We start from the raw sequence: 13,629 nt of genomic DNA, 5'->3' as shown, positions 1-13,629 counted from the left end.
CCGCAATACTTCAAATAGACTGTATTCTGGCGACGTTAAAGATCGTGGAGGTGTGCAGTAGGACAACACAAGTACACTTTGGGCAGTCAGCCAAATATTTGCTAAATTTGCAAAATATAGAGGAGCAACTACTGTTTTTTTTTTTAAAGTACTTGTGCATAGTAGTAATGTTTACAGTAGTGTATTACATTACAAGCATCCTCTTGGTTATTAGGATGAAGAAAGATGAATGTTTGAAAGGTATGCAGTGTCCCCCCCGTATTCGGGGGTGGATGCGTAACCAGGACCCCCCTAACGTGAATAGTTAGAACCCACGAATAGTTGGAACCCCTATAATAATGCTGAAAACAGCCTATTTTGTTACTTAAAACAAGAAAAATCCACTAAAAATTGTTATAGTACTTGGTTTTTTTAATAGTTTTATCACAAAAAGTGCATTTATGATGAAATAGATAAAAAAAAAAAACCCCAGGAATTTGTTGATATTTCTCAGAAAAATACCGTGAATATGTGAATTTTCTGCGATTAATGTGGGGAAACGTTCCCGAGAGAAATCCGCATGTGTGTGAGTCCGTGAATCCAGAGAACGTGAATATGGGGGTCCACTGTATTCTCAAATAAAATGAACTGTTCTTTGTATTGGTTATAGTGGAAAATTAAAACTGTGATGTTAAACATATGCTGTAAATCTGGGATAGAACTTAGGGTTGAACTTGGAGTTAGATGGTGGGGATTCTGATTTGTTATTGGCCTGAAATGGTGTGGCCTCTGACTTGATCTTCACCTCAAAAGTTGTGGATTCAACTACAACACTAGTTGGCATACTTTTTCAGTCTCAGGAATCAAGTTTTACTGTAGAAGACAACACTGAACTGAAGGGAGTTAGGGATCACTGAACTGATGGGAATTCAGGATGTCATGGAGACTGAGGCTCCCTTTTAGTCAACTCTTTTGTAACCATTGGGAAAGCTTTTAAAGTATCATCCAGCATTCACAGACTCGGAAACAAGGGAGACAGGTGTTTTTGTTTCCTTAGGGCAGTGTTTCCCAACCTTTTCCAACCCTAGCACCCACTGTTGTCATGTCTAAGCAGTCCAGCACCCCCTAATTATCTTAATTATTAATATCTTATTACAAGGTAACTAGAAGGATAAAGGAATGTGAAGTGTACTGCTTGATCAATTTTATTTTGTTCATTCCTTAAAACTAAACAACAAAATACCAATATTGTTTATAAAAGAAATAAAAAAAATGAGAAAAAATGAAATTGCATGGATTTAAATATGTACAACTGGATAATCAATCATACTGTACATACATCAATGTGATTTTTGCTGTTGCTTATATGCAGCTAGTTTCTCAATTCGAGGCTTTGTGTTGGCCAGAGCCACCCTCATATCATGAAGCAACCCAATTTGAAGTTGGTTCCGGGCAGTTGTTTTGATTTGGAGCATGGTGGAGAAAGCCTTTTCACAGCTGTAGGTAGTTGGAAATGGGATGATCATTTCCAGCACTGCCTTTGCTAATCCAGGGTATGCTACCAACTGATCACACCAGAAACCTGACAGCGGTAGTGTGCGAAATTTTGTTTTGACAACCCTGGTTCACCTGCTGATCAATAAGCTCCTCCTTTAGGTTATCATCATCGTCCATATCTGCCAAGAAGGGCTGCTGTATCCATTCTGGAAATGAATGATCCATGGGAAAGTATTGTGCCATAGTGGTCTCTAGGAGTGAGAGGTGAGCAACAATATTTTCTACAAGCATTGGCTGGATTGTCTTGTCTCCATGTTTTTCATCCAGGATAGGAAAGCTTCCCACATTTCCTCCCTGGATTCGACCGCTTCCCACTGAGATATTCTTTTCTTCTTGAAGGCTTCTACCTTCTCTGTACAATCAATATTATTAGCAAACATGCATTGCATGAACAAGTTGAGATCATTCAGATGACCGAAAATGTCTGCCAGGTAGGAGAGGGAGAGAATGAAAATTTTGTCCACAAAATTTTCAGCAAAATCACTCTGATAATCTTGGAGAAATATTGCAATCTCATCAGTGAGCTCTGCAATACGTGTCAGCATTTTTCCACGGGAGAGCCATCGCACTTCAGTGCTCCTCTTTGACTTTAGCAGGCTTTGTTTGTAACCTCTTAGATTACCTAGAGTTAATTCAAGGATCCTACCATTGCCAGAAGAAACTACTGCAAACAGCTGTATTCAAATGTCACTATCAAAGTTTACAGATCCCCCAGTTACATGCATGGAAACTATCAAGCTATACTTTTATGAGAAAAAATTTGCAGCAAGCATCAAAATTCGTTTCCTCTCTGGGAAAGTTATAAAGTTTCATTCTCTACCAGGTTAAGTGGCACTTATTTTGTAATAAGTAAAATTCTGTGGAGACTTCCTTTCAACACCACTATTTTCACAATGACCGATTTTTACAACACTACCTACCTTGAGTGGAGAGATCAGGTTTTTAGCAGTAAAATAATTATAGATATTATACCTTACCAGATTTGAGTCCAGAGGCATTGGTTTGGGTCATTAGATGTTTTATGGATGCATGGAAAAACTATTTATCAAAACACTTTATAACAGTGATACTCAGTCTTTCATCCTTTGCTCTACAGTATGTATTTCCAAATATTAGGTGTTGTGCTACCTAAATCTTTGCTGTCAAGTCCTTCTCCACATCATGATCGTTTGTAAGCATCAAGATTAGTGGTTTCATAGTACAGGCAGTCCCCCGGTTATTGGCATGGTTTCGTTCTCGGCAGGGTACTGATAAGGGAAAACCGTTATTAACTGAAACTTGGTGATTTATGGTGATATGGCGCATTTATGGTGATATGAAGCTGATACCCGATTAATGGCGCCTCCTTTAGGTGTGTTTATGTTGCCATAACTCTGCTTTGGCACCTTATGACGCCAATAACCGGAACAGTTGATTCATTTACATATTTGTGTTATTTATTGGATTCTTTCATTTCAGGTGGCAATTGGAGACACCATAATTGGTAGAATTACGCAAGTTCAAAAAAGAGGTGGAAAGTTGATGTCAATTCAAGACTTGATGCTGAGCTAAGATTGACAAATATTCAGCTTCCAGGAGGAGAACAGGTACATTATTTTTTACTGTATAATTTATGTTTTTAATTGATTCTGAAATACATATCGCATGTTTGTATAGATAATACAATATAATTTATATTGGTTTTGGATATACATATTGTTCAGTTGTAAAATAATGATTGTAACTTCCTACACATTATACCAACCTTCGATCCTTTACATTAGGAATTACTTTAGTGAAGGCTGGAGATCGGCCGTTGAACTTTCAAAAAAGGTGGTTAGGCAGTTGACTACTGTCCAATAGTCATGAGTCCCTTCCTGAAACTGAGGAAACATTTCAATTTGCTTTTGGCCTCTGTGGAGTGAGGACCTGTCTTCCACCTCTGCCTGACTGCTTTTGAATTGTTTTCACCTTTTCCGGTTGGGATCTTCCTGCATTTGAATGCTTATATTATTGATTAATTGTGTGTTTGTGATTACAGCCAGTGGCCGATAATAGTTATGACGCCATAACAAAATAAATTAAACAGTTGCCATTAACTGAAACTTGGTGCCACAAGTGCCATAAATTGCCAATTTCATACAATGAACTTACCTGTCAGATATATACTTAGCTAAGACTCCGTCGTCCCCAACAGAAATTCAAATTTCGCGCCACTCGCTACCGGTAGGTCAGGTGATCTACCTGCCGGCCCTGGGCGGCAGGACTAGGAACCATTCCCGTTTTCTATCATATTTTCTCTGTCGCCGGTGCTATCAACATTGTTGTTACTACCTCCTGACTGGAATTCGCTTTTCAAGACTTTTTTGATCATCTATATATTGGATTTCTTGGTGACGTACTGGATCGTTGTTTTGGCATTCGCTTCTGTGGACTGGATTTGGACTTGCTTTTGATTTTTCTGATAGAATGTCTGATTCAAGTGTTAGTGTGAGAGTGTGTGTGAATGTAGGCTGCAAGGTGAGGATGCCGAAGGCTTCGGTTGATCCTCCACATTCCTAACTTTTGAGACTGTATGTCGTAAGTGTAGGGGGTTTGACTGTTCTTTAGCTAACACCTGCATTGAGTGTGAAAAGTTGAATGCTAATGAATGGAAGACTCTAAACTTCTTACTTGAAGAAGTTAGAGAGGGAATAGAATTAGACGGGCTGCACAAAAGGGTGTGAGTACAAGGCCTATTGAGCCTTTTTCTGAGTCTAACTCTCCTATTATTAATGATTTTGATTCTCCCTATGTATCTGAACCCTCACAGGCTTTGCATTCGGATTCGGCTTCTGAAATCGCCAATCTGAAGGCTACTCTTCGTAAAATGAAGACAAAAATGGTGGCCATGCAAGGTAAGGGAAGTGATAGTGAATTACTTAGTGAAGTGAGTGTTCCCAGTGTTGTGGAGGGGGCGTCTGACCGTCCTTGCGATGCTCCCAGGCCTAGACCTCTTCCAAAACTCACATACCCAGAGGAGAAGGAAAGTCGAAAGTCGTACGGAGGTTGTGGGGAATCCCCAACGGTCAGGCGTCCCTTCAGCAGGTTCTGTTTCGCTACAGTCTGCTCAGGACCGCTTTAATAGAAGCGTCCTACGAGATTGTTTCTCGTCGTCCGGTTCTCCTTCACCTAAACGAGGGTGGAAGGACTCGGATCTTTCTAGGCCCACTGAAAAGGCACTGGAAAGAACGCGCGTTTGACTCGAGCCCGGAGCGCTTCTCGGAGGAAGCCCCCTCTTCTATCAAGAAGGCTAAGCTGGTCTCGACGCCTCCTCGATCGGTAGTTGAGGATCGCACTCCTTCGAGTTCTCCTGCTTCTATTGAAGAGGACGCTGGTGTGGCTTCCCCAGAGGATATTGCTAGCAGTACAAGAGCAGTTAGCCTCTTTGGTTGGAGTTCTTTCGAGGGATCCCCCTCGCAAGAAGGACGCTAGACTTCCTATTAAGAAGTCTCGTCTTCTTTCGCCTGCCAGACGTGAAGCGTCCTCCAGGCATGAAGAGCCTTACAAGCGTGAGACGTCTTCCAGGCGCGAAGATTCTTTCAAGCGTCAGGAGCTATCCGAGCGAGTTGCTCTAGATAAGGATACGCTCAGGCGCGAGGCGCCAGCCAGGCGCGAGGAATCAGCCAAGCGCGAGGCGCCAGCCAGGCGCGAGGATTCAGCCAAGCGCGAGGCGCCAGCCAGGCGCGAGGAGTCAGCCAAGCGCGAGACGCCAGCCAGGCGCGAGGAGTCAGCTATGCGTGAGGCGCCAGACAAGCGCGAGGCGTCAGCCAGGCGCGAGATGCCAGCCAAGCAACAAGCTCCAGCCAAGCGAGAAGCACCAGCCAAGCGCGAGGCGCCAGCCAAGCGCGAAGAGCTTTCCAGGCGTGAGAAGTCAAGCAGACGCGAGACTACTAGTAGACTTGAGAGAGAATCTGTTCACTCTATGAGTCCCTCTCCTAGTAGGAGTTTGTCACCAGTAGAGAGAGAACTTGGTGAAGATCCTCTCGTTTTTCAAGCCGATTCTCCGCATGGTGTGGAAGTAGATTCGGAAGACGAGGTTAACGGTAGAGAAGGCTTCTCTAACTATAGAGTTCTGACGGACCTTCTTTTGCAGGAGTATGGAGATTCGTTGACTCCTGCGGCTCCTCCTTCGCCTCGATCACTGTTTTCGAGTGCGATCGTACCGAAGTCTTCGTCGGTGTTGAAGATGAGACCTACGATCTCTATGAAGAGAGCTCTACAGTCTCTTGACAAATGGATGTTGTCGAAGAAGGATCTGGGCAGAACCACCTTCTGTATGCCTCCAGCCATACTTTCTGGTAAAAGAGGTTTCTGGTACCGAACTGGGGAGAACATGGGCCTTTCTCTCCCAGCGGCGGCTGAAGCGGACTTTTCAACCTTGGTTGATTCATCGCGGAGACACGCTTTGAATGGAGCTCGTGTGACTTGGGCGATTTCTGAGACTGATCATCTCCTCAAGGGCCTCTTCCATATTTTGGAAGTGTTTAATTTCTAGACTGGTCCCTTGGGGTGATGTCTAAGAGGCTCATGACTCGGAAGGTCTAGACCCCGAAGTCATTCTTAGTATTCTGTCATGTATTGATAAGGCAGTACAAGACGGATCGGGAGAAATCTCCTCTCTCTTTTTAGAGCGGTACTCCTTAAGAAGAGGAGTATTTTTAGTGCCTTCTTAACCAAGGCGGTTTCTCCCTCACAGAGAGCAGCCCTGGTTTTCGCTCCCATGTCAGACTTCTTGTTTCCTTCTCAGTTAGTGAAGGACATTTCTCGCTCACTGACTGAGAAGGCGACACAGGATCTTCTCCTTCAAACTGCAAGGAAGAAGAGACCCCTAGTTGCGGTTGACAAGAAAGGACCGACTTCTACGGTTTCAGCCCTTTCGAGGAGGCCCTCCCTCCAGAGCTCCCTCTAAGAGAAGAGGTCCTGAGAGGAGAGTAAAGCTTTTCTTCCCGTCCCTTTAAGAAAGGGAAGTGAGACAGAACAACCTCCAAACACCAGTGGGTGCCAGGCTTCTCGAATTTGCATACGCCTGGACATTCATAAACTCGGGGAACCCGCCTCTTCGATGTCCATAATCAGGAAGGGTATCTTATCCCCTTCCAGGACAGTCCTCCCTAACGACTATTCCGCGGGAACTGTCAGCCAGATACAGGGACCCTGTACTGAGGGATACTCTTCGTCTGATGGTGAATCAAATGTGGGACAAACGAGCTATAGAATTAGTTCTGGAGCAAAACTCTCCGGGGTTTTACAATCGGCTTTTTCTGGTTGCGAAAGCCTCGGGGGGCTGGAGACCAGTACTAGATGTCAGCGCTCTGAACAAGTTCGTTCTAAAGGAGAAGTTCTCTATGGAGACTTCGGCCTCAGTCCTTGCGGCTTTTACGTCAAAGGAGATTGGATGGTGTCGCTGGATCTCCAGGACGCTTATTTTCAGTCCGATTCACCCTTCTTCGAAGAAAGTACCTCCGTTTCATGACGGGGGGAAGGATCTTTCAGTTCAGGGCCTTGTGTTTCGGCCTGTCCACAGCTCCTCAGGTCTTCACAAACCTGATGAAGAATGTGGCGAGGTTTCTTCACCTCAAAGGCGTCAACATCTCTCTATATCTGGACGATTGGCTCATCAGGGCCAGAACAGAGAGACAGTGTTTGGAGGACCTTTCTTTGACCCTAGACCTGATAAAGGCGTTGGACTACTCGTGAACCTCGAGAAGTCACAACTGATCCCAGACAGAACTTGGTCTATCTGGGGATTCAGATGGATTCTCGGGGTTTTCGAGTATTTCCTTCGCAAGAGAGAATCGTGAGCAGGCTTGGAGAAAGTTTCTCTCTCTTCTTGAGGAAAGAACGAACTTCGGCGAGGGAAGGTTAAGCCTTCTAGGGACCCTTTCCTCGCTCGAACAGTTTTTCCTTTCCTATGAGGAAAGTAGGCATCTTCGTCTTCTTCAGTTTTTTCCTAAGGAGATCATGGAATTGGAAGACGGGACTTCTCCTACAGTTTTTCTCCTTCCAATGGAGATGAAAACCACACCTGCAATGGTGGTTGTCCCCTCTAAAAGAGAACAAGGGAATTCTCTGGAAGTTCCGAAACCCAAGCCGAGTGTTTATATTCAGACGCATCGGAGAACGGGTTGGGGAGCAACACTAGGGACCGAGAGAAGTGTCAGGCACCTGGAAGGCAGCACAGGTGTCCTGCACATAAATTGCAAAGAACTTCTAGCAGTTCACTTGGCTCTAAAGTTCTTCGAACCTTTTGTGGCAAAACAGTGTGGTCCAAGTGAATGTGGACAACACTACCGCCCTGTCCTACATCGGAAGCAAGGAGGAACACACTCCTTGTCCTATACGAAATAGCAAGAGATCTGCTACTTTGGGGACCTCCAGAGGAACATCTCCTGACAAGATTTGTTCAGGGTACGAGAAACGTCAGGGCGGACAGACTGAGCAGGAGAAGCCAGGTCCTTCACACAGAATGGACCCTTCATTCAGAGGTGTGTCAGAGTCTTTGGGATCTTTGGGGCACTCCTCATGTAGATCTGTTCGCACATTCCTTTCCAAAAGGCTGGAAGTCTTTTGCTCAGTGGTGGAAGACCCAAGAGCTCTCGTGGTCGACGCCTTCCTGCTAGACTGGTCTCATGTAGACGTGTACGCATTTCCCCCTTTCAAAATGCTGGGGCAAGTGTTGAGAAAGTTTGTAGCATCCAACGGGACAAGAATGACCCTGATAGCCCCACGCCCCCGCCGTTTGGCCAGCACAAGATTGGTTTTGCAGAGGTGCTGGAGGGGACAGTAGACTTACCCAAAGATCCCTTCCAAGAAGGATGGATCTTCTCAGACAGCCACACTTCGAGAGGTTTCATCAAACCTCCCCGCTCTCGCGCTGACTGCTTTCGACTATCGAAAGACTTGTCAGAGCGCGGGGATTTTCTCGCAAAGCTGCAAGCGCTATCGCTAGAGCCTGCAGAGCTTCCACTAGACGAGTCTATCAGTCTAAGTGGGAGGTTTTTAAAAGGTGGTGTAAGTCTAAGAAGTTGTCCTCCTCCAGTACCTCTATAACCGGAAATCGCTGATTTCCTTTTGTTCCAGAGAGAGGTCTCTCACTTATCTGTATCGACTATCAAAGGATACAGGAGCATGCTTTCGGCAGTCTTCAGAAACAGAGGCCTAGAGATTGCTGATAATAAAGATCTGCACGACTTGATTAGATTGTTTGAAACGACAAAATCTAAGGAACTAACTCCTCCCAGCTGGAACCTGGATGTAGTTCTCAAGTTCCTTTCGTCTGACAGATTCGAGCCTCCTCATTTAGCTTCGTTTAGGGATTTAACGAGGAAATGCTCGTTTCTCCTATCTTTGGCGACAGCCAAAAGAGTTGATGAACTTCACGCCCTTGAAGATGAAGTCACTGTTGTTCAGTAAGGAACTCTTGTGTTATCTTTTAGGTGAAGGGTAAAAGGGAGGCAAAGAAGAGATTTGAAGAGTCACAGCTGCAGGAGGACAGATAAAGATTAAGAGAAAGAAACAAAGAAGTAAAAAGGGTGGGTTAGCTCAAGCTAAGGCAAGGGCAAGGGCATATGAGGAGGTTTATAATGAACTGGAAACCAAAGGAAGGGTTGAGTAAGATGCTCAAACTGTCAAAAGTAAGAAATAAAAGAACAAAGGACATCACCCATATTAAGCAAATGAAAGATAGGAATGGTACGGTCATAAAAAAGGAAGAAGACATCCTGAAAAAGATGAAAGAGGTATTTCGAACACTGCTAAATGAAGAAAATGAAAGACTTGTAAGAGAGGATGGACAAGTAAACATGGGAATGGTAATGGGGATATCTAGGGATGAAGTGATACGAGCCTTAAAAAGAATGAGGAATGGGAAGGCAACAGGACCTGACTTAATCCCAGTCGAAGTTTGGAAAGCCTTAGGAGAGGAAGGGGTAGACATCTTGTATGATCTGATGGTAAAAATATCGAACAGGAAAAAGATACCAGAAGAATGGCGGGAAAGCATATTGATACCTATATTTAAAGGTAAAGGTGATGTCCAGGAATGCAGTAATTATAGAGGTATAAAACTAATGTCTCACACGTTGAAGATTTTGGAAAGAATAATAGATAGCAGGCTGAGAGAGGAAGTTAGAATAGGGAAGGAACAGTTAGGATTTATGAAGGGAAGCGGCACAACGGATGGAATATTTTGCATAAGGCAGCTAATGGAGAAATTCAGAGAAAAACAACGAGACCTGCATGGTATTCATAGACCTTGAAAAGGCCTATGACAGAGTGCCAAGGCAAGAAATATAGAGATGTTTGAGGGAGAAGATGGTGCCGGAAAAGTATGTCAGAATTATTCAAGAGATGTACAGGAATGTGTATACTAGAGTGAGGAGTAGTGTTTTGGAGAGACGGATGGATTGAGATAGGAGTGGGACTACACCAGGGGTCAGCACTTAGCCCATTCATCTTCAACATCGTGATGGATGTAATGACCAGGGATGTTAGAGAAGCAGTGCCATGGTGCATATTATACGCTGATGACATTGTGTTGTGTTCAGAGGGGAAGGAGGAGTTGGAGGGGAGGTTGGAGAGGTGGAGAGCAGCACTGAGGAGAGAAGGAATGAGAATAAGCAGATCAAAAACCGAATATATGTGTTCAGTATTACTGAGGATGGTGGAAGTAGCATAAGTTGGATGGGGAAGAAATAAAGAAAGTACAGAAGTTCAAGTACTTAGGGTCCGTATTAGAGGATAGTGGAAGCATGAACCAAGTTAGGTGAGACACCGAATTCAGGCAGGATGGAATACTGGAGGGCTGCATCAGGGGTACTCTGTGACAAGAAGGTCCCTCTGAAATTGAAAGGAAAGTTCCATAGGACGGTGGTCAGACCAGCAGTGTTATATGGAACAGAAACAGGAAGTATGAGGAAAACAGAGGAGAAGAAGATGGATGTAGCAGAAATGGAGAATGTTGAGATGGATGTCGGGAGTAAAACAAGGCGGGAAGATAGGATTAGAAATGAGTATATAAGAGGATCGACAAAGGTAGCTGAAATATCGAAGAAAATACAGGAAGGAAGGCTTCGATGGTATGGACACCTATTACGAAGGGAGGAACATCATGTTGGAAGACATACGATGGAAATGGAAGTGCGGGGTAGAAGGAAGAAGGGAAGACCAAGAAAGAGATGGCGTGATTGTGTAAGGGAAGATATGGAATTGAAAGGTATAAATGAGAACGAGGCACAAGACAGAATCGATGGAGACGACTCATTCCCACAATGGCGACCCCATATAAAAAATGGGTTTAAGCTAGGAAGAAGAAGATTAAAATTTTTTTTGTATGAATGCGTTTTTAGTTTCGAGTTATGGGTTGTTTGTAATGAGTTCGGGGATAACTCAGAACAATTCTATATACTAACATGGTGGTTAGGATCAGGTGGTTGGGATTGGTTGTGCTCCTTCATAAGGTGTGTTGTCATAGAAGTGGTCCAGTACCCATTGACAAAGTCCTTTCAGGCTCTGCCGAGTAAGCGGTTCATATACCCATCGGCAGACCCACAAGAACTCTTAGCCATAGATCACATATCTCGCTAAAGTCTTGAGGTGATGCAGACTACCGGGCTACAGCCACGAAGTCTACCACCTATCAGGTAGGAACCAAGGTTTTTCTTTTATACCTACAACATATGTTGTTTTACCTGTCTATTCCATATTAGCTGTCTCTTACCCTCCACCAAAGGGTGCCAATCAGCTAAGTATATATCTGACAGGTAAGTTCATTGTATGAAAATGATATTGTTATAATACAATAAAGTTTCATACATACTTACCTGGCAGATATATACGATTAATGGCCCACCCAGCCTCCCCGCAGGAGACAGGTGGAAGAGAGAAAATATGATAGAAAACGGGAATGGTTCCTAGTCCTGCCGCCCAGGGCAGGCAGGTAGATCACCTGACCTACCGGTAGCGAGTGGCGCGAAATTTGAATTTCTGTCGGGGACGACGGAGTCTTAGCTAAGTATATATCTGCCAGGTAAGTATGTATGAAACTTTATTGTATTATAACAATATCATGTTTCAGTGAATGGCAATTTTTTTCTTTTGCTTATCAGCACCCTCCTGAGAACTGAACCCTGCAGATAACCGGGGACGGCCGGTATATTATTGTGAATAATACAAAATACGTCATGCAAACCCAAGAATCCAATAAGCCACTATGCGGTCCTCCTCCCAGCGTCTATGCCCAGGGAGGGGACGGGGGCAAGAAATGCAGCAATTTTATGCTTCTTTCCTGATGTTGACCATCAGTCCCTTTGTGCTAGATGTCAGGGGCATGAATGTGCTAGACCTATGACTTGTGCTGAGTGTTGCTTCTGGTCTTTGTAGCAGTGAGAGGAGGTTTTATTGGGGTAAGGCTGCTGCTGGGGCTTCGTCTGAGGGTAACACGCCCCCGACAATGCCTGTGGTGGCTGACCCTTTGTCATCCTTCCTTCCTCCCAGTAAGCTTCCTCTTCTTCCTGTTTCCCCTTCAGGGGGAATCTCGCCCTTGGCTTCTTCGTCCGATTTGTCAGGCGAAGAAGATGGGTGGTGGGTGGGTGTGGGGCCTGGGTGCCCAGGACGACCTTTCTCTAGGAGCCTCATCTTACTCTGAGGGGAATATATCTCCCTCGGGGTGAGGAGGGACTCCTCCCACTGATCTGATTCGTTCCTCAGATGTGGCAGCATCGCAGTCTGAGAATCTACAGCAGGCCTGGTTGACACTAGGCTTCCCTGACACTCCATCATTGCCAGGCATAGTGTCGCACTTCTCTGGGACTCTGTGACTCATGCGGCAGTGGTGGTGACAGCGACATTTGTAATAACGTGTACATTTGCTTCGGTACCTACAGTTGTGTTTGCCCTCATCCAACGAATGTGACTCCTGTGGTGATGGATATACACCCCCATAAGCCTATAACCCAGCCTTCAGTGTCACCTTCACTTGGGTTTGTTGTGATGTCACCCCTTGCCATGTTTGTTCCTACTGTATCACAGGGTCCGTCCACCCAGGGTTTCCATCTGGTAGTCAGGGCTCGTGTAGAGTTCCCTCCTCTGGGTAGAAGGAGCTCCCGCATCTGTTCCTGTCACTCCTTGGATGGGGGATCTCACTGCCATCCTGAGGAAAATGAAGAAGAAACTGAAGACCCCCCAGATGCTTGAAGCCTTGCCGAGGATGGGGGGGGGGGGCTTAGGGTTCAGCAGCTGGGCCCTGATGCCTGGTGGGAACTACTTCTCGCTGGCCTTGGTGCCCAGCTGTTGATCCAACTAAATAAGTCAGCCCTTTTCCTTTTACTAAAACTTTTCTTCCTTCTGCTTTCTCCCTCTATAAGGCACGGATTTTATGTTGATGACTTGGATTGGTTTTGGACATGATTTGGACTTGTTCATTGGATTTGATGGAGGGTGAGGATGGTTGGCATGCCACCTCACCCGTAGAACTCGAGTACCTAACGTGGTCGAGCGAGGGGAAAGTTTATATGTCAAGCCCTTCTCTTAGTGCTGGGTCTGATCTCGACGGACATCATGACGCCTTAAGCACTGAGGGTGGGGTGTATATCTGGGTGGTACCCCTAGGGCAGCCCTGTATGGGATAACCACTGTCCTCTAAATGTGGCTCCATGGTGGGTGGGGCTACCTGGACGAATCATCAATTTTACGTCTTATGGGAGACACTAAAACCTTCTGTTGACGACTTAGGCAAGGATAAGGACAAGGAAAATTCTGGTAATTCCTCGATTGTGACTGTGGAGCCTTTTTCAAATGAGTTCCTTGTTACAAACATTTTGTATGTAAAACCCAGTCCTTTAGACTGGAATTATGAAAACCTTATTTAATGATTTAGTAAATTTGGGAATGTAAAAGAATTATGGAATAGACTTGGCAAAAATTATGGTTATTTTGAATTTTGGATATTTTTCAAACAACGAATCGGAAGCTCACAGGAGCCCTACAGAGAGTTTAGGTCAGATTCTATGAGTGTTGGACTTGTAGAGGGAGAAGAGGTCCAAGGTATCTTGAGATATATAGACCACCAACTGA

General features: G+C 44.8%; 1 protein-coding gene across 1 annotated transcript in view; it reads left to right on the top strand.

Moving 5' to 3' along the window:
• LOC135210947 (exosome complex component RRP4-like) overlaps positions 1–13,629 on the top strand; it is a 602,376-nt gene that overhangs the window by 471,136 nt on the left and 117,611 nt on the right. The window contains 2 exon segments of the mRNA XM_064243926.1: positions 2,999–3,037; positions 3,040–3,122. Of these exon segments, the coding sequence (XP_064099996.1) occupies positions 2,999–3,037; positions 3,040–3,122 (122 nt within the window).

Source organism: Macrobrachium nipponense, chromosome 4 (genome assembly GCF_015104395.2).
Source record: "Macrobrachium nipponense isolate FS-2020 chromosome 4, ASM1510439v2, whole genome shotgun sequence".
In the NCBI taxonomy this organism is placed as follows: Eukaryota; Metazoa; Arthropoda; class Malacostraca; order Decapoda; family Palaemonidae; genus Macrobrachium; species Macrobrachium nipponense.
The sequence above is the reverse complement of the archived record's forward strand: the minus strand, read 5'-3'. Positions and strand labels throughout refer to the sequence as shown.